Genomic DNA, 19,160 nt, shown 5'->3' with positions numbered 1-19,160 from the left:
TAAAGTGAAACCTTTGCCGTGGCTGTCCATGGTTATCAAGGAAGGATAAGCCATGATGTTTGAGTGATCACAATTTCACAGAATCCCAGAATGGTTTGGGTTGGAAGGGAAACTAAATCCCATTCCACCCTACCCCCTGCCATGGGCAGGGACATCTTCCACTGTCACAGGGTGCTCCCAGCCCCAATGTCCAGCCTGGCCTTGGGCACTGCCAGGGATCCAGGGGCAGCCCCAGCTGCTCTGGGCACCCTGTGCCCGGGCATCACAAGGAACAACTTCCCCCTCCTATCTAATCTAAACCTACTTTCATTAATCTGGGATGTCTCCTTGTTTGAGCAGCTCAATACGGCTTGGGCTATTTTGGTTTACAAAGGCTACAAAGGAAAATCCCGCTTCTTGTAAGCCTACAACAGGCACAGCAGGAGTTTTTAAAAGGTTCCAGGGATTTAGGAAGCAGAGGGTGCTGTTTGCTCCCCTGACTGCACAAAGCCAGCAGCTCTTCCTCTGAGCATCCAGCTATTCCCAGCTGCCTCAGCAGGGCTGGGAGTTATCCCCTCTCTGACACAGGGCAGCACTTCCAGAGGTATCCCTGAACTGCATCCAACGTGTTTGACGTGCAAGTTTCACACACACATGAAAAGAAAGCCAACCCACAGGTATTTGTGCTGTGACAACGCTCATTAAAGCTGGTGATGCAACACAGTTTCACCACCATCAGCTGAGAGTGGAATGTCACAATATCCCCATCCCTGTCACAAAGCTATTTTAAAGGAGCTCTTCTGGCTCCTTTTGTTCCTGCCTTGAAGTTCAGCAGTGATAATGCTCGTGGCTCGCACTGTAAATTGGATTGCTAATTGGATTCCTCACAAGAACTGAAGAAATAGGCAAGAACTGGAAAATAACTGGAGCATTATCCCAGTAAATTTAGTGCAGGTGAACACACAGGAAGCAGCCCCTGGAAGTGCTGTGTCCCAGTGGAATCAGGGAATGTTATTCCTCCCGTTCAGACCACAGAGGACACGCTGATGTAGCAGCCCTTGCTGAAATTACCAGTTTGCAACTTCCCAGCTGCAATCCATGACGAAAATCAAGGAGATCCCTGCTTTCCAAAAGAATAGACCACTTGGAGATGTCTGATTACAAACTGGGAGCTGGATCCTGGCTTGGAATAAATCTGGGAGTTGCCCACACCAGGCCAGGCACAATCTGTTCCTGCCCAAGAATGTCTCTGGTGGCACTGGGAGCTGAAACAGCTCCTGTAAAAAGCCCTGCCTTTAATTCCACTCTCTGAATCCTGGTGACTCCTCTGTTGTTAATCCCCCTTTCCGAATCCTGGAAATTCCTCTGTTGTCAGAATGGAAAATGCTCCATTTCTCTAAATCGTGGCTTCCTGCAATAGGAAGAGGAGCAAAATTGTTAGGAATGTGTGAACACTTGTGAGAAATAGATTTGTAAAGAATTCTAGAATAGATTTGTAAAGAAATACAGACTGGGTGTCTCCAGGATCCTCCTCAAAACTAAATTGGGCACCAGTAAAGATCAGAAGGGTGATTTAATGTTATTGCACATGCTTCCATCTGGACGCTGTTCCTAAAATCCTACAGTTAAAGGAGGATGTTTTTATTGTTTGTGACGTGCAGACTGCTCTCAATCCCCAATTTATATGGGAGTGAATAGGAAAAAATAAGTGTAAAACACTTTTTGGTTCTGTTCTTAAATTCCTGGAGTTTTATACTGAAATGAGCGCAGGCAATGAAAGCAGCAGCCCAGAACAAACCCTCCTTGGGAAGGTCAGAGCAGCTCCTCAGGAGGAGAGGTCCAGGAGCTGCTGGAGCACCTCCTTTCCTGGACGCAGTGAATGTGAGGGAATCTTTAATTCCCCTCTCTGAAACCTGGTGACTCCTCTGTTGTTAATCCCCCTTTCCGAATCCTGGAAATTCCTCTGTTGTCAGAATGGAAAATGCTCCATTTCTCTAAATCGTGGCTTCCTGCAATAGGAAGAGGAGCAAAATTGTTAGGAATGTGTGAACACTTGTGAGAAATAGATTTGTAAAGAATTCTAAAATAGATTTGTAAAGAATTCTAGAATAGATTTGTAAAGAAATACAGACTGGGTGTCTCCAGGATCCTCCTCAAAACTAAATTGGGCACCAGTAAAGATCAGAAGGGTGATTTATTGTTATTGCACAGCCCTTCCCATGCTTCCATCTGGATGCTGTTCCTAAAATCCTACAGTTAAAGGAGGATGTTTTTATTGTTTGTGACGTGCAGACTGCTCTCAATCCCCAATTTATATGGGAGTGAATAGGAAAAAATAAGTGTAAAACACTTTTTGGTTCTGTTCTTAAATTCCTGGAGTTTTATACTGAAATGAGCGCAGGCAATGAAAGCAGCAGCCCAGAACAAACCCTCCTTGGGAAGGTCAGAGCAGCTCCTCAGGAGGAGAGGTCCAGGAGCTGCTGGAGCACCTCCTTTCCTGGACGCAGTGAATGTGAGGGAATAGTGACCTCAGGTGTCTGTTCAATTAATCACAGGGATATTCCCCGTGAATTTACCATCCTGTTGGACATTCCTACTGAAAATGAAGCTGCTGGGAGCTGTTGTCACTGGCACAAAGTCTCCTGGTTTTTCTGGCCTTGGCAGTTGAGCTTTCCTAAAAACACCCCACAGGGACTTCTCGAGGGCCCAGCCACCTGCAAAAAAGCCTGAGGGTGAATCTATATTGAAACCTGGTTTTAAATAGTGTGAAATTTTTAAATTTAGCATATATTTAAATATATTTGTGTGCTCGCTGTCCTTGCCTATGGCACAGATCCTTTAAATGCTGTGAAAGAATATGGCAGTAGAGGCAGAAAAAGCCTATATAAAGTCAATATAACATTTAATACTCACTGAAAAACACGTAAGACATCAGTACAAACTGATATGGCTTTCACTAGGGGTGAGATTCAGGCTGCTTTTTACCTCATTTTGTGCAAAAATCTAAAATCCTTCAGAAGTGTTTGTAACACAGTTTAAAATACAAATTTTCCATGGAAGCCAGAGGATAGCCAGAGCTTGCAGAGACCACACAAATTACCTTGATGACTACAAAGAACCCAGTTTTGATATTCACAGAGGTTGTGCCTTGAGCTGGGGTGGGATTTGGTGTATTAGCACCAAAATTAGGTGGAGAAAATAAATCTGCAGCTGAAAATAAATCTGCAACTGAAACTTTTCCAGCATTATCAGGATTCAGTTCTCCTCCCAGTGACTTCAAAGACGTGGCTTCCACAAAGGACAGGCTTTGTCCTACCCCTCTCCCAATGCCACTCTCCAAATGCCAGCCTGGAAGTGTTTTATTTCCTGAATCAAAGATCGAGTGATTCATCAGAGCTTCAAAGTAAAAACTGTAACACCTGCTGTGTAGCAGAGGTTCTGAAACAAAATTTAAGAGCAGGGAAACACTTGGGTATTTTTATTGTGGTTTGGTTTTTTTTCATTGTTTTAATAATATGGTCCATAGTGAGTCTCTAGAGAGGTCTGCAAAGAAACTCAATTTCAAAGGAGGAGAAGTAAGTGTGTGAACACAAGCAGCACACCAAAGAAAAATGTGCCAAAAAATTATAAACATGGCAGACAGCTTGACAAGCTGTGATTTTCAGTCCTCGAGTGAAAGAACTCTTCATTTCCATCAGGATGTTACCACATTAAATAAATCCCACACAACGTGTTGATGCAATTCAGCTTTATTTTTCTCCAACATAACCTGCAGGAAACAAATGCTGATCCACAAACAAACCTTGGTGTCACAGAATCATCAAATGACAGAATGCTCTGGTTGGAAACGACCTTAAAGGTCGTTTAATTCTCCTCCTTTCCACAGGGTGCTTATGGTTCATCCCAAATGGAATACAAAGCGAACGGACAGTACAGGCTTCTCCTTGTAAATGAAAATATAATTTAATTCCTAAATAATGAATTGTAACAGCGTACGTCCCTCACGGTGCCCGCCCGCTCCATGGCCCACTCACAGCCCTTTCCAGGCTCCCTCAGGGCTCCTCCATGGCTCCCTCAGGGTTCCCTCTCGCTTCTCCGTGGCGCCTCCATCACGGCCCCCTCACAGTTCCCTCAGAGCTCCAGCCCGCTTCTCTATGGTCTCCTAACAGCCCTTTCCACGCTCCCTCACGGTTCCGCCATGATCCCTCACAGTTCCCTCAGAGCTCCCGCCCGCTTCTCCACGGCCCCCTAACAGCCCTTTCCACGCTCCCTCACGGTTCCGCCATGATCCCCTCACAGCTCCCTCACCGCTTCCCCCGCCTCTCCATGGCCCCTCACGGCCCTTTCCGGGCTCCCTCAGGGCTCCCCCACGGCACCCTCACGGTCACCGCCCGCCTCTCCACCGCTCCCTCCCAGCCCTCTCCGCCTTCCCTCACGGTTCCCGCCTGCCTCTCCGCGTCCCCCTCGCTCCACCTCCCCCGGGCCGGGCTGGGCTGGGCTGGCCCCGCCGTCTCCTCCCCTTCCTCTGCCGGCCGGAAAGCGCCGCGTGTTCCGCAGCCATGGAGTACCTGCCGGCCCCCGCGGCCCCGGCGCAGGGACACATGTGAGCGGTGGCGGGGGGACCGGGGTTCCCGGGGGCTGTGACCGTGACCGTGACTAACTGTGCTTCTCTCTGTCCCTGTGTCCCAGCCTGTGCTGCCAGTGCGGTGTCCCCATCCCGCCCAACCCGGCCAACATGTGCGTGGGCTGCCTGCGGGCCCAGGTGGACATCACCGAGGGCATCCCCAAGCAGGGCACGGTGCACTTCTGCAAGCAGTGCGAGAGGTGAGGAGCCGCGAAATCGCTGGGGATGGCAGCGAAATGCCCTCGGAGTGCACTTAGAATGCATCAGTCTCAGGGTTTAGGGAGGAAAAAGCGCACACGTTTGGTGAGGAGGAGCTGGGGGGGCTCATCCTGGAGAAAGGCTGAGGAGGAACCTTCTGGCTTTGCACAACTCCTGACAGGAGGGGACAGCCAGGGAGGGTTAGTTTGGATATTGGGAAAATTCCTTCATGGAAAGGGATATCTAGCCTGGCACAGCTGCCCAGGGCATTGGTGAACACCCCATCCCTGGAGGGGTTAAAAAGCCCTGTGGATGTGACATCTGGGGACGTGGTTTAGTGGTGGCTTTGGCAGTGCTTGGGGAATGAACCCAGTCCCTTAGCCACTTTGCCATGATTTTCTCTGATTCTAAAAGTTGTAGCTGCATTGGTGTTACTCAACTGAAAGCTTTGGAAGTAGCTGCTCATCCTTGGAGTGATTTAAGGTGCTCAAGCAGCTTTAACTTGCTGTAAAATGCTCCCTGCGTCCCAGGTACCTCCAGCCTCCAGGAACCTGGATCCAGTGTGCCCTGGAATCGAGAGAGCTCCTGGCTTTGTGCCTGAAGAAAATCAAAGCTTCCCTGAGCAAGGTGAGAAGCTGGTCCTGCTGGGATTTCACAGCCTGGCCACAATTGTTGCTGTAGAGGTGGGAGCTGAGCAGAATGGACTGAGGGATGCTGATGTGGTTTTAATGTACTTAATTTCAGAAGTTTTTGCACATTTGAGAAATTATTTGTGCAATATTTGTTCTCACTGGCTTATGATTATATGAAAAAGGGTTGCAGAGGTCTGTATATAGATTAACTCAAATTCACATGTTTCAGTTGGATAAAGCATCCCTTAGGTTCAGAATATTATTAAAGGGAAGGACCTGAGATTGAGCATCTTGATTGTATGTCAGTCATCCTTTATGTTCTAGCTAAGCACTATTAAATGGATTTAGGATATTAATATATATATTCTTAATTAAGATTATTTACTTTTTCACTATAGACTGTTTGTGTTTGTGGAGTTAGGCTTGGTTTTACTGAGCTCTTGTGCTTCCCCACGGGCAGGTCCGGCTGATTGATGCAGGATTCATTTGGACAGAACCACATTCCAAGAGGCTCAAGCTCAAATTGACTGTTCAGAAAGAGGTAACTGGAGCAAAACCTTTTCCCTTTGGCTTTTAAAAAGCTTTCATGGCAAACAACAGGATTTTTTAATTATTATTTTTCTTATGATTAGCTTTCATCCTGCCTAAATTTTGTCACTAAAGTGCCATTCATCAGAATGAAGAAAGTTATTGTCTGTTCCAGTAAAGATGAGAAAATACTGCACAAAAATATTTGTGACCCAAACAGAGCTTAAACCTTGAACCCTTTGGTTTTGCAGGTGATAAATGGGGCAGTTCTGCAGCAGGTGTTTGTGGTGGAGTACATTGTTCAGTCTCAGATGTGTGAAGACTGTCACAGGATTGAAGCCAAGGATTTCTGGAAAGCTGTGGTGCAAGTCAGGCAGAAGGTAGAGGCAAACTGAATTTTTATTTGATCGTGGCAGAACAATCAGGCAAAGAATTGGGTGGTTTTCTGGATTTCTCAGACAAAAATGTACTCACACTTAGCCACAGGGACATGTTTTGTGTTCAAGGTTATTGAACTTTTTCTTACTCAGTTTAGAAAAACTTTCTGCTGTCCAGTGTTAACATTCTTTAAAATGATGCTGGCAGGAGGATCATGTGTGGATAACTAAATACCCTCCTGTATTTTCAGGCAGTTTGGAAACAGTGGGACAAATATTTGATTTTTCTGTAAAGGAAATAGATCTCTCTAGGAACCAGTTACACAAAAATGAGAAATGGAAGCTTTCAATAATTTGGTATAAGTAGAGCACTCTGAAATATTTTTGTTTACTTGGATGTTCTTTCTCTATGTGATCTCTTCATATACATGTTTATTCTTCAGAGATCCTGGTTTGTCCTTGATGCTTCTTAAATAACCTTGATGCTTTTGTGTTTGTTTGGCTTTAGACTGTGCACAAGAAGACTTTTTACTATTTGGAGCAGCTGATTTTGAAGCACAGGCTCCATCAAAACACACTAAGAATCAAAGAAATCCACGGTGAGTGGGTCTGGAGGCAGAATAACCTGGATTTATGATGGATGTTTTCATGTGTGTGTGCTGGGAGCTGTGTAGAGAAAAGCTCATGAATTATATTTAATAAAATAGAATAGAAATAGATTTGTTTCCTTGCTTTTCAGATGGCCTGGATTTCTATTACTCTTCCAAGCAACATGCCCAGAAGATGGTGGACTTCCTTCAGTGTACAGTTCCATCCAGGTACAGCTCTCCTGTCCATTGCCTTGAGCACTCAGAACTTTGGGGAACTGACTTAAATCCTTCCTTATAAAAGAATTTTGTAAGTGCAAGTGTAAGGAATCTGTATTTTAATCAAAACAGACTAAATTCCTTCTACAAAAGCCCCATATTTTCCACTTAGCCATGGTAAATTTTACCATGTTTCCTTAATATTTCTATTTGTGATGCAGATACTTTGTTCCAAGGATCTCCTGTTCCAGGTGATGTCTCTTGTTTCCTGAAAACTCTGCTTTTGTGTTTTACAGATCCAAATCATCCCAACGTTTGATCTCCCACGACATTCACAGTAATGTCTACAACTACAAAAGCACTTTCTCTGTGGAAATTGTTCCCATATGCAAGGTAGCTTCCCTCTGCTTCACCTTTAGGGTGTTGTGGGAAGAGTTGGGATTTGGAGATTGTAGGGTTTGGGAGGTAGGGAGGGATCCACACAGGAAATGCAGAAGTTACTGGGGCTAGAAAAATAAAACCACAAAGTTTCAAATTGTACTTCAGAAGATTTGGTTGAAAATGGAGGAAATGGGAATGTCAGTTGGTTGTGTTGGTTTGCAGGACAACGTTGTGTGTCTGTCACCCAAGCTGGCCCAGAGTCTGGGGAACATGAGCCAGATCTGTGTGTGCATCAGAGTGACCAGCACCATCCACCTCATCGACCCCAGAACTCTGCAGAGTGAGTTTGGGCTTTTCCTCAGCCCCTGATTGTTCTGCTGGCACGATTACTGTGGGTTTGTTTCCACAATATCTTGGATCTTTGCACCTTACTGTTTAATTTATCTGTACACTAGAAATTTCGTAATGAGCTGAGAGTTCTCCAAGCTTGATTCCCACAGGATCCTGGGCAGAATGTGCAGGCTCAGTTTGAGCTGCTGGGTGTTCTCAGCATTTACCTGTGTCAGCTTTATTCCCCTGCAGTTAGATGGCATCTGGATTCAATTTTCAGCCACTTCAGTACCAGAAATTCTGCGCTTTGCTTGATGTGTGCTGGTGAGCTTGGGCAGCAGAATCCCTCCAAAAGGATGGATCCAGGGAATAATTCCTTTGAGTAAAGTCTGTCACAGATCAGCTGCTCCTGCAGCAATGTGGGTCGTGTCCTAAATAACTGTGTTACAGAGATGAACAAAACATGCCTGGCAGTTACATTCATTTTGATTAATGGGGTTTTTTTAACAAGAAATTCTCTCCCTGATGATTTTGCAGTTGCTGAAATTGATGGGAACACCTACTGGCGCCACCCCTTCAACAGCCTGTTCCACCCCAAGCAGCTGGAGGAGTTCATCATCATGGACATCAGCAGGGTCAATGAGAGGAAAAAAGGTGCTGGGGCAGGGGCTCGGTCAAACAAGGTGAGAATTTCTCTGTTTAATTCGTGGTTTGGGCCTTGTGCTCAGCTGAATTCATGATCTGGGTCTGCCTGGCACAGTCAGGCTGGGCTCTTCTGGGTCTTGCCACTGGCAGAAGCTTTCCTTGGGACCATTTGGTTTGGAAATGGCACAGGCAGGATGTGAATTCCACTTCCAGGAATTGTGCTTGCAGAGTTTAAACTCTGTTAGTGGGTATTAAAATATTAATTTTGCAGCTTTAATGACTGAATTGGTTTTGTTGAAGCATTTCTTTTTAATCAGAATTAATGGATCTTCTCAGTTAAAAGCTAAAATATTTATAGAAACAGCCTTTGGGAATTCCTGGGAGTTGCCATGTCCATTTCCTCACTTTTATGGAATGAGAAATGAGAAGTAGCAAGGATACATTGGATATGTGATGCTGAAACACAAGTTTAATGACAAGTGGAGTTGAAGTCAGTGCAGATGTTGGGGTTAAGCTGGGTTTAGTTGAGGAATGTTTATTTTTCTCTCCCAAAGCACACTCTGGCTGAAGCCTGGGTCAGGAAAACCTCGGAGCTGGACACAGATCACCAATATTTCTGCTGCACTCACCTGGGACACATCCTGAATCCTGGGGACCTGGTCTTGGGGTCTGTTCTGCTTTTCTGAAACTTCTATTGAATGATTATTTAATGACTGAATTCATGTGCTGTCAAGAAAGTGTTCTGATTCCAAAATGAAAGCAGTAAAGGGGTGGAATCATTCTGGTCCTAATCCAGGAAATATCTTTTCTAGAAGGAGTTTTCATGTAAAATTTGTTAGAAATAAGAGTGCTCATTGCCTTCAGAGTGCAGTTGGAATCTCAGTTTAGCCACAAATAAATGGGAAGGATTTTTAAAACACCAATTAATTATTTCTTTGCTAATGAGTGATAATGAATGTGAATTCTTTGTAGGATTAGGCAAATTAAGTGATGCTTATAAAGATTCAAACATGAATGTTGTGAGCCCAGCAGAACCTCAATGGGTGTTGCAGTTTGGATTCCAGAGGTTGGGAAGTGCCAACAGAACAGGATTTGGGAACAGCAGCTGCTCAGACTTAGGAGAGCTGGACAATTATGTGGATTTTTATTTGTTTCTCTTCCTCTGGGAATATTTCTGTTCCTTAGGAGCTGCACCTTGCACTGAGTTGCCCCTTAGCACAAACATGATACATTGAGGTTGGGTTTTTATAAAGCAGAATAAAACCCCTGTTTCTATTTTAGCTTTGACCTGGCCAACTGCAACCTAAATGATGAATTTGCCAACAAGATGAACCCCCAGCATATTCCTGATGTGGTAAGAAAATCCCTTTCCCTGTCCAAATTTCCCTCCATTACCCAAGGCCAGGAGAGAGTGTGGTTTTATGGTGAGCAGTGCCTGAAGGAAGAGAGGATATTAACAGTGAAATTTGAGCATCATCTGATTTTGAAGGATTATTTCCTTAAATATTTGAGTGATGGTTAAATTATATATTTATTGGGTTTTTTTTTCCAGTTGCCATGGTTAGATTATACATTAATTGTTGGTTTTATTCCAATTACCAATCACTGGGTGCTAAAATAATAACTCCAGTGCGTGCCTGTCCCTTCAGGACCACTTCCCAAGTGTTTGGAAACATTTGAACCAACAAATTCCCTGTAAATTCAATATAACACTGCTGCGTGCCAGTCCAGCTGGTTCTAGATGCCCAAATGTGGATTTGGGTGCTGATTTGGGATTTTGGGAAGTGGAAAAAGGAGCTGCTTTTCCCTGCAGGTGCTGATCAAGAAGAGCTACGACCGCTCCAGGCGGCAGCGCCGCAGGAACTGGAAGCTGAAGGAGCTGGAGAGGGACAGGGAAGCCTCAGACACAGATGATGAAAGGTTCAGTATCTGTTCTCCTTGTTCAGTGACAAAGCAGCTTCTAAATAACCTCCAGCTGAGAGGAAAAAAGGAGAAAATTAGAGATAAATGAGGGTAGAACAGCGAATGGAGTTGGAAATGCAGGGATGCTCTCGGGTCTGCTGGGGTTTTGTTTCTGTGATTTTACTTTGTTGCATGAATTTCCACAAATCCAAAGGAACAGGGAGTAAGTACATCCCACATCTTTTACAGACAATACCAGGACTTCCTGGAAGATCTGGAAGAGGATGAGAACATCAGGAAAAATGTCAACATTTACAGAAGTAAGCCCTTTCTGACTCCTTCAGTGGGTGTAATTAAATCATGTTTGAGGCAAAACAGTTTTACTGGAATTCTCTATTTGCACTCTCCAAACTCTTCATGCCTGGAGAAATGCTGTAAAGTATTTCACAGATGTGTTTCCCCTGATGGGTTTTGTTTCCTTGCCTTTAAGTGAAAGAGAACTTTGCTCCTGCACCCAAAATCTCTGCTGGGTGAAGGATTTGATACAGAATTCCATTTTTTTCCATGAAGGGACTGTTGAGTTTTTAGGAGGAATTCTGGGATTTTGTTTTGTGGTTTCTTAGTTGTTTTGGTGTTGTTGGTTTGATATTTTTTCCCCATTTCCCCTTGGGGTTGCTCTGGTGTTTTGGGGTTTGTTTTCTTTGCTTAGCTGTTTTTTTGGGGGGTTTCTGTGTGTTTTTAGATGCAGATATTCCAGTGGAGAGTGACACAGACGATGATGGAGCTCCAAGGATCAGCCTGGCTGAAATGCTGGAAGATCTCCACATTTCCCAGGATGCCACTGGAGGGGAGGGGGCAGAAATGCTGACAGAGTAAGGACAGTGCCTTACATCCAATAAATATTCCCTTGGGGAGGAAAAACTCCCCAGACCATAATTAACCATCACAAGGCCAGGAAAAGTGACAAAACTCCCACTGCACCCCAAAATAATGGCCTGGAATTCGTATTTTACGGATGGTATTCCAGAGAATCAGCAATTACAATTCAATTTCTGGTGGAAGCATTGCAATATAAATTCCACAAGTTCCTCCCATCCCTGAGGGATCTTTCCATGCAATTTCTGCAGTGGAGAAAATAAGGAAGGATGTCCAGAGGGAAAGATTTTATTCCAGTTTCCTGGATTTTAGGTAGAGTCCCTACCTACTGTTACACTTTAATTTCTCACATGGGGAAGGTTTTCCCCATTTTTTGGCACAATGGTTTGAAGCCTTTTATGATACTGGTAGATTATTCCATATATCCATATTTGGGGAAGCTCAAGACTAATTTCTGTTCCCTCACACGAAGAAAACTTCCCTGCAAAGCCCTTGATCAGAAAGTTGGAAAATCCTGTGGAGTGTGATGAGTATTGAACTCTAGCCCATGTCTGGATCAGTGGATTCAAAGCAACATGCCCAGCAATTAATTAATAAACCAGCTATAAAGGATTAAAAACCTCTCAAGATACTTTGATTCATCACTTTTTAGTTCGCTTTCAAATCCAGTTGCACTCTTCAAGTCCAAAGAGGACAAAATAATGAACTCCCTGTTGGTGGCAGGTGATGGGAGAGTAATAAAATCTGAGTTAAACTCTGCTGTTTTCACCAGTCCTTTTCCTCCTCCCTGTTTCCCTTGCTGGACTCTCCCAGGAATGTTTTATATTTGCTGTGCTGTCTCATCCTGTTTATCCCTGGAGATCTCCCTCTTCCTTTCCCCCCTTCCTTGCTCTGCTGCCAGCCTGGAAAAGCTTTCATGGGTCTGTCAGCAGGAGATCTTGTGCTGCTGAAGCCTTGAATCCAAGGATTGCCTGGGTCTGTGGGATTTGTTTGGCTGGGGCACCTCCCCACAATCAAAACTTGGGTCTCTTTGTAGATTCCCAAGTTTCCAGTGCCCCTTTGGGAGCTCAGAGGGGTTTAGGGAGTGTCCAACAAATTAAATATTTGCCAGTATTTGCCACTGGAGCTAACAAAGGCATTCATTGTCATGGATAAAAGCTGCCACTTGCCCTGCAGCTCTTCCTGAAAAATCTCTTGAGTTGAGCCACAAAAAGCTCCTTTTATACAACAGAAATCCTTCAGGATTTTAAGTCAGACCTGCTCAATGATGCATTTCCACCCAGATGTTGATGAATTTTGAGTTGGAAGTCATGGGAGAAGCTGTGCAGAACTTTGGAATTACGTTTTGCCCAGAGAAAATGGTGAAAAAAAATGTGTAGTATAAGTCAGACCTTACAGCACAAAAGCTGGATAACTGAGGGGGAAAATGAACAGAAAAAGGCAATTGGAATTACGTTTTGCCCAGAGAAAATGGTGAAAAAAAATGTGTTGTACAAGTCAGACCTTACAGCAAAAAGCTGGATAACTGAGGGGAAAAATGAACAGAAAAAGGCAACTGGGGTGTGCAAACACTCATTTTTGATTTATTTTTCCCTAGATAAAAGTCTTGTGTGTTGATGTTGAAAAGCTTAAGGTGATCATTTCACCTTTAACTGCTTTAAAAATCTGTTAGTGGATGGCCTGATGTAACTCCAGGGGTCTCAAATTTTCCCAGATGGAAATTGCTGAGGTGAAATATTGATGGGAAAACACTTTTAACCTCAGGCCAGGTGCCTGAGCTTGGCTGACAGCTCCTGGGCCAATTTTGGGAGCTTGCAAGCTGAGGAAGTGAGACACTGATCTGGTGGGGACTTCAACAAAATCAGTGTTATTTCAGTCTCTTACTCTTGGAAGCAGCTTAAAATAGGGAATTCTGGAGGATTATTGTGTCAGGAAGTTTTCCATAAAAAAGTTAGGCAAGGATACAGATTCCTTCTGTTGGATTTTTGGGATTTGGAATCATTTCACTGGAATGCCAGTGGGAAGAATCTGGCTCCATTTCCACCCTGGGAGTGACAGAGATGGATCCAATCCCATCTCTTCCCCGTTCTCCATGGAAAAATCAGGATGTGCCTGTGCTGAAGGTGAGAGCCCACCTGGTGTCACTGTTCCTGCATGGCCCAGGAGCTGCTCCCTGCTCCGAGGAAAAGGGGGCTGAAAACTCAGCAAAAACTCTTGATGCCCGGGCAGTTCTTGATATTTACATTTAAAATAACACCTAAGCTAAAGGAAAATCGGACAAAAACTGCTTTGGACTTGGTGTTGGAGGGTTTAATGTCAGCAAACTGTTCCTCCTGCAGATTGATCTCATCTCAGGGCTGTTTGTGTCAGCTGCACCTCCCGGAGCAGGTGAAAGGAGAGGTGGGAATTGGAAATGCAGAGGCATTTGGGAATGTTTCCTGGAGCTCGTTCCAGGACATAATCATGGAACAAAGAATCTTGTTGCTGTCAGAATCTCTATTTCCTCCTAAATACAAGATGGGAACCTGCTTAAGCCAAGTCAGAAGGAGAAAATGGAGTTTAAAACTTGTCGGGGTTTCAGTTCCAAACAAAACCAAAGCCTGATGGTGAAGCAAGAAACTGAAGGGATTTTGTGCAATTTAAATATTCAACTTCCTAAAAGGAAACCATTTTGGATAACACAAATCCCCAACAAGGACTTAAGAGCTTTGAAAGCCAATTTTTAACTCATCTCTGGTCAGTGACATTTGTGAGATGGAAGGAAACTCCTGAAGCTGTGAAATATTTGGTGCTGTTTGCACATCCTTCTGAGAGTTTGTGCTCTGAGGATGTGCATACCTTGATCCCTGGAAAAAATACCTGGAAAAATATCTAAATAAATCCTATTTCATATAGTATCTCTGCTCTGTACTGGAAATATCAGCACTAGAGGAAGGAGGAGTTCCTTTCTCGGGGAGACTGGAACTCAACTGTTGCATGAAGCAGTTTCAGCTGAGCAGGGAAGTGAAGCAGAAACTTTCAGCCAGGCAGGACAGAGGAATTTCAGGTCAGCTCTGGAAAAGCAAACAGATCTGCTGGAATCTCCCCCCTGCTCTGAGCAATCCCTGCAAGATGGAAATGTCCCGTGGGATGCAGAGGCCAGGAAGTGCTGACAGGTTCATTCTACGAGCAGGATTTTCAGGTCAGGTAATGAAGAGCAAAGATAAGAACTGCAATTACACGTGGCTGGAAAGAAAGCAAAGTGCAGCTGTTGGAGTGCAAAACAATGACAGTAACAAGGAGTAAGAAATTACCTTAGAAAGCTTCTAAAAACTCCTGAAGTGATCAGCAGCAGAGGGGCTAAAATTCCACGTGGACAGAACCATCTTTAGTGCCTTTAGGAAGTGTAAACTTTTTGGGTCAATAAAATTAAAGTTTAATGGGAGATGAGGTGTGAAAGTCCTGCAATAAAATCACTCCTAAGGAGGATGCTGGGCTGGAAGCATCAAAGGTTTCCTGGTGAGCAGCACGAGCAGTTTGATTTTAGCAGCTGGTTCTTGTTCTGTTCTTTAGTTTCCACTCTTGGTGAAGCAGCGTGGGTTAAGTTGTGCAATTTGAATATTTCCTTTTCACATGGCAGGGATCTGAAAGGTGCTGAATGTTACCCTTGCATTCCTTTCTGCCAGGACAGAAACTTGCCCCGGACAGAGCCAGCTGAGCTTGGCGTGCTCAGGGAAGGGTGTGCAGGGAATATTCCATTTCCCATTCCTCTTGGAACACTTCCTGCTCCAGCCATGCATTCATTCATTTAGGTTTGGATCATTGAGCATCAGGTGGGAAAAACTCAGTATTGTGGCCACTCAGAGCAGCCTGTGGAGCTGGTTGGAAAAATCTGGAGAAATATGGAAAGAGCCTGTTCCACCCCAACAATCCCAGTCTGGGCATCCCTGGAATGGTGCCCAAACCCTCCTGGAGCTCCAGCAGCCTTGGGCCATTCCCTGGGGAGCCTGGGCAGTGTCCAGCACCCTCTGGGGGAAGAAGCTTTCCCTGCTCTCCACCCTACACCTCCCTGGCACAGCTCCAGCTGTGCCTGATCCTGATCCCATTCCCAGCTGAGCCTGACCTGACAAATCCAGACCCCTCAGGCTCCCGGTGCTTCCAGCAGGAACCTGCCCAGGCAGTGCTGGGAACTGAAATGGGATGAAATGTTTGAAATCCTGGAGGCTTGGGACAGGAAGGGAAAAGGGGGTGATGAGGAAAATGAATCAGGAACTCTGGGGAGCTCCAGCTGCCACTTGACCCCTTGTTTCCTCTGCTGGATTTTGGTGCTCTCCTGGCTCTGTCCCGTTCCCCCAGCCCAGCTGGGATCTGGGGATGGGAGCAGAGCCCCACCCCAATCCCATCCTAATCCTCCCCCTAATCCTACCCCAGGTATTGTGAAAGAGGCACCAGGCACTGGAGGCACCCCCAAACCCCACGTGGGAAAGAGCAGCAGAAACACAACCAGGGCAAAGTTCCTGCTCCTGCAGCCTGCTGTGGGATTCCTGAGTGCCCAGAAATGCTCAGGATGTCCTTGTGGAGCCCTGCTGGAGCTGAGGCTGACCTGCTCCTGCCCTGGGCTCACTCTCAGGCACACCTTGAGCAATATTTATTTACATAGTCTTGAGAAATACAGATTTTGTACCTGTAATGCAAAGTACTGCCTGTATTTCTCTGTATTAGGGACTGACAGGCTGGGAAAAAAATCACTGTCTCCATAAATAATCTAGTGATTGATATAATTAAAATATTGTGTGCTCCCTCTTGTTCCTAAACATCAGTAAATACAAATTATATTGATAAATATCAGTAAATATTACATACAGACTAAGCATGAAAGCAAATCTACACTAATTACTACTTCAACCATTATATTACTTGAATAAAGCATCCCATTGGATCCAAATTCAAAAATATTGAATAGATTTTATTTTTTTTACAAACTTAGAGATACTTGGGCATTGTTCAAAGACTTGGAAGTTTGAGCACAGCTGTCCTCATTTTCCCAGAGAAATTATTTTAATCTCCTGCCTTATTTCCCCGTAATTATAAACTGGGAAAGCAGCTGAGGTGACAAATGACATAATTAATGTCTTCACTTTGTTTTGTCGCCTCCTGTCTCCAATCCTCATTCCCTAATTCCCTGGATTGCCACCTACAGCAACAACCCATCCTCTGGAAGGAGAGGACATCCCAGGAGCCTGGAAAAAGTCCCAAAACTCACCTCAGTGTGGGCGGAAAATGTGGATTTGTGTCACCCTATGTGTCCTGCTCTGCTCCCTTCATCTCCTGAGGATTCCAAACCCCAATTCTCATTGCCAAGCTCATCCCAGAGCAGCTCCTGCCCACTGCAGGGAGCTGGCAGCACAGGAATCTGATGGTTTGAAGGCTAAAAAGTCTTGGAATTTGAAACAAAACAGTCCCAGCCAAATCCAGCATGTTATTTAGAGCTCAGGAGTTCGTGGTTCAGGCACTGCTCAACAGGGAAAGTGTGAAAGGTGAAAAGGAGGGATTAAAGGGTTAGGAAAAAAGGAGACGTATTTTTACATTTTTAAGGGGTTTATTTTCAGCTGAAACCCTATCACAAGTGAATCTGTTGTGTTACTTCTCTATATGATGCACGTGATTTACTCATCTTCTAAAGTAAACCAAAAATTATGTTTTTATAAAGCCCAAGAATCTGAGAATTTAAGCAGAAATTTTCACAGCAGCACATCCTCACATGAATCAGTGGCATTGTTTGCATCATAATAACGAGCCAGCCAAGTAATTCATTGTATAAAACAATCAAGGAGACTGAATAAATCCTGAAATCATTCCATAAAAACACAGCAAGCTCAGGGAAGCAGCTCCCACTTGTCCAGGATTTTTGTGTGCACATCTCTTCTGGCAACAAATTCATGCTGTCTCATTTCTCCAGATGAAAACTTCCCATGTCCAAGCAGCTTTCCCTGGGATAACAAAATCTGCAGGGGGGTTGTTCCTTCCCCCTGGGATAACAAAATCTTCAGGGGGGGTTGTTCCCTTCCCCCTGAAATAACAAATTCTTCAGGAGAGTTTTTCCTGTCCCAATCCCAGCTCTGTAATTCCGGTGGGTCATTAAAATTGAAACCTCTTGAAGAATCAAATAGTAAAAACAGGGATTGATTGGAGGAAAAATAATTTGCTATCAGAGCAAAACACAGAGAATTAAGCAGAGTTTGCTGCTCCTGGACAAAAATGGGGTAAGGAAACTCTTTGACGCCAAAGCCAGGCTGAGGTTTTACTTCACCACAGAAAGAGCATTTTCCCGTGGGTTTCCCAGGAAGCTGCAGAGGAGCTGGAAGGCCGAGCTGGCGTGGAAAGCCAGGCAGACATAGGTGGTGTAGAGCAGCAGCCCCAGCATGGCCAGGTTGAAGGAGTAGAAGAGAACCTTCTCCCAGGGCTCCATCAGGTAGCTGCAGGTGATCAGCTCGAACTGGCAGAAGAGCCAGTACAGGTAGCTCGGGGTGCTCTTCACATCCATCCCTGATCCCAGAGCTCCCTGTGGGATGAAGGGTGGGGGATCATGGAAAGGGAAACCTGGAAATGGGAACCTCACGTTGCACCTGAGGGATGGGGGATCATGGAAATGGGAACCTGGAAATGGGAACCTCACGTTGCTCCTGAGGGATGAGGGATCATGGAAAGGGCAACCTGGAAATGGGAACCTCACGTTGCACCTGAGGGATGGGGGATCATGGAAATGGGAACCTCATGTTGCTCCTGAAGGATGGGGGATCACAGAAATGGGAACCTCACGTTGCATCTGAGGGATGGGGGATCATGGAAATGGGAACCTCATGTTGTTCCTGAGGGATGGGGGATCATGGAAATGGGAACCTCATGTTGTTCCTGAAGGGTGGGGGATCACAGAAATGGGAACCTCACGTTGCATCTGAGGGATGGGGGATCATGGAAATGGGAACCTCATGTTGTTCCTGAGGGATGGGGGATCATGGAAATGGGAACCTCACGTTGCACCTGAGGGATGGGGGATCATGGAAATGGGAACCTCATGTTGTTCCTGAAGGGTGGGGGATCACAGAAATGGGAACCTCACGTTGCACCAGCCTCACCAAGGAGGCTCCCTGAGAGCTCATTTCATCCACGAGCTGTGGCAATTCCATTCCCCAGGCCAAGATCTGCCAGAATTTCACCTTGCACTGGGTTACTCAAGGCTCTGCTGGAGCAGCTTAATTAAAACTCCCATTAAACCCTCTCTCCTTCCTCCTCCTCCTCCTTCCCACCTGTGGATTTCTACACAGAATTTGCTACAAGGCTGATTCCTACCACTGCAAACTGGATTTTATGTTTTGTGCTCCAGTTCCAGGTGTGAACTGAGAGCATGGAGAACTCCACACAAACAGAATTCCAATAAAAGGAAACTACATCCAGGTTATCCAGCTTTTTCTGCAGTAGGGGTTGAATTGACCTGTTGCCAGAATGAAATAATAATAATACTAATAATACTACTACTAATAATAATGTTGTAGTGCATAGTATACTATATAACATATAGTATATATTATATAATATATAATACATAATATATGAAAATGTCAAATAATAAACACAGATTTCTTTTAAAGAAGAAATAAATCAATGCTAGTTACTGAGTGTTGCATTATGGCACCAGCAGGACACAGAACTAGAGACAAAAAGGGAAAACAGGACTACTTCAGTTATTGACACTTTCTGTCCTTTGGTGAATAAGAGGAAACAAACAAAAAACCGTGATTTCCCACTTTTTAATTGGGAAGAACTGGTGATGTCAAAATCTGTGGAAAGAAATTTCTCCCTCAGAAATGACATACCATTAACTCCATAGCCCCAAATAGAGTGG

The 19,160-nt window shown here is 44.8% G+C and overlaps 2 protein-coding genes across 2 annotated transcripts; one reads left to right on the top strand and one right to left on the bottom strand.

Moving 5' to 3' along the window:
- Window positions 1-4,514: 4,514 nt before the first annotated feature.
- NMD3 (NMD3 ribosome export adaptor) lies at window positions 4,515-12,035 on the top strand. Its single transcript, XM_041406016.1, has 15 exons — window positions 4,515-4,582; window positions 4,669-4,803; window positions 5,332-5,428; window positions 5,894-5,974; window positions 6,213-6,341; window positions 6,847-6,937; window positions 7,078-7,156; window positions 7,441-7,537; window positions 7,748-7,865; window positions 8,393-8,538; window positions 9,055-9,167; window positions 9,782-9,854; window positions 10,314-10,420; window positions 10,652-10,722; window positions 11,145-12,035. The coding sequence occupies exons 1-15, from the start codon at window positions 4,539-4,541 to the stop codon at window positions 11,276-11,278; spliced, it is 1,515 nt and encodes a 504-aa protein (XP_041261950.1). The 5' UTR covers window positions 4,515-4,538; the 3' UTR covers window positions 11,279-12,035.
- Window positions 12,036-17,558: 5,523 nt separating this feature from the next.
- SPTSSB (serine palmitoyltransferase small subunit B) lies at window positions 17,559-17,801 on the bottom strand. Its single transcript, XM_041406080.1, has one exon. The coding sequence runs from the start codon at window positions 17,799-17,801 to the stop codon at window positions 17,559-17,561; it is 243 nt and encodes an 80-aa protein (XP_041262014.1).
- Window positions 17,802-19,160: the final 1,359 nt, after the last annotated feature.

This window comes from Onychostruthus taczanowskii, unplaced genomic scaffold (genome assembly GCF_017590055.1).
Source record: "Onychostruthus taczanowskii isolate IOZ18803 unplaced genomic scaffold, ASM1759005v1 scaffold24, whole genome shotgun sequence".
Classification (NCBI taxonomy): domain Eukaryota; kingdom Metazoa; phylum Chordata; class Aves; order Passeriformes; family Passeridae; genus Onychostruthus; species Onychostruthus taczanowskii.
The sequence above is the reverse complement of the archived record's forward strand: the minus strand, read 5'-3'. Positions and strand labels throughout refer to the sequence as shown.

Excerpts from the sequence above, each read along its gene's own strand:
- NMD3 (XM_041406016.1), top strand. The coding sequence starts at position 4,539 with ATGGAGTACCTGCCGGCCCCCGCGGCCCCGGCGCAGGGACACAT. Across the intron at positions 4,583-4,668 it reads GCCCCGGCGCAGGGACACAT|CCTGTGCTGCCAGTGCGGTG; the intron begins GTGAGCGGTGGC and ends CCTGTGTCCCAG. Across the intron at positions 4,804-5,331 it reads TTCTGCAAGCAGTGCGAGAG|GTACCTCCAGCCTCCAGGAA; the intron begins GTGAGGAGCCGC and ends CCTGCGTCCCAG.
- SPTSSB (XM_041406080.1), bottom strand. The coding sequence starts at position 17,801 with ATGGATGTGAAGAGCACCCCGAGCTACCTGTACTGGCTCTTCTGCCAG.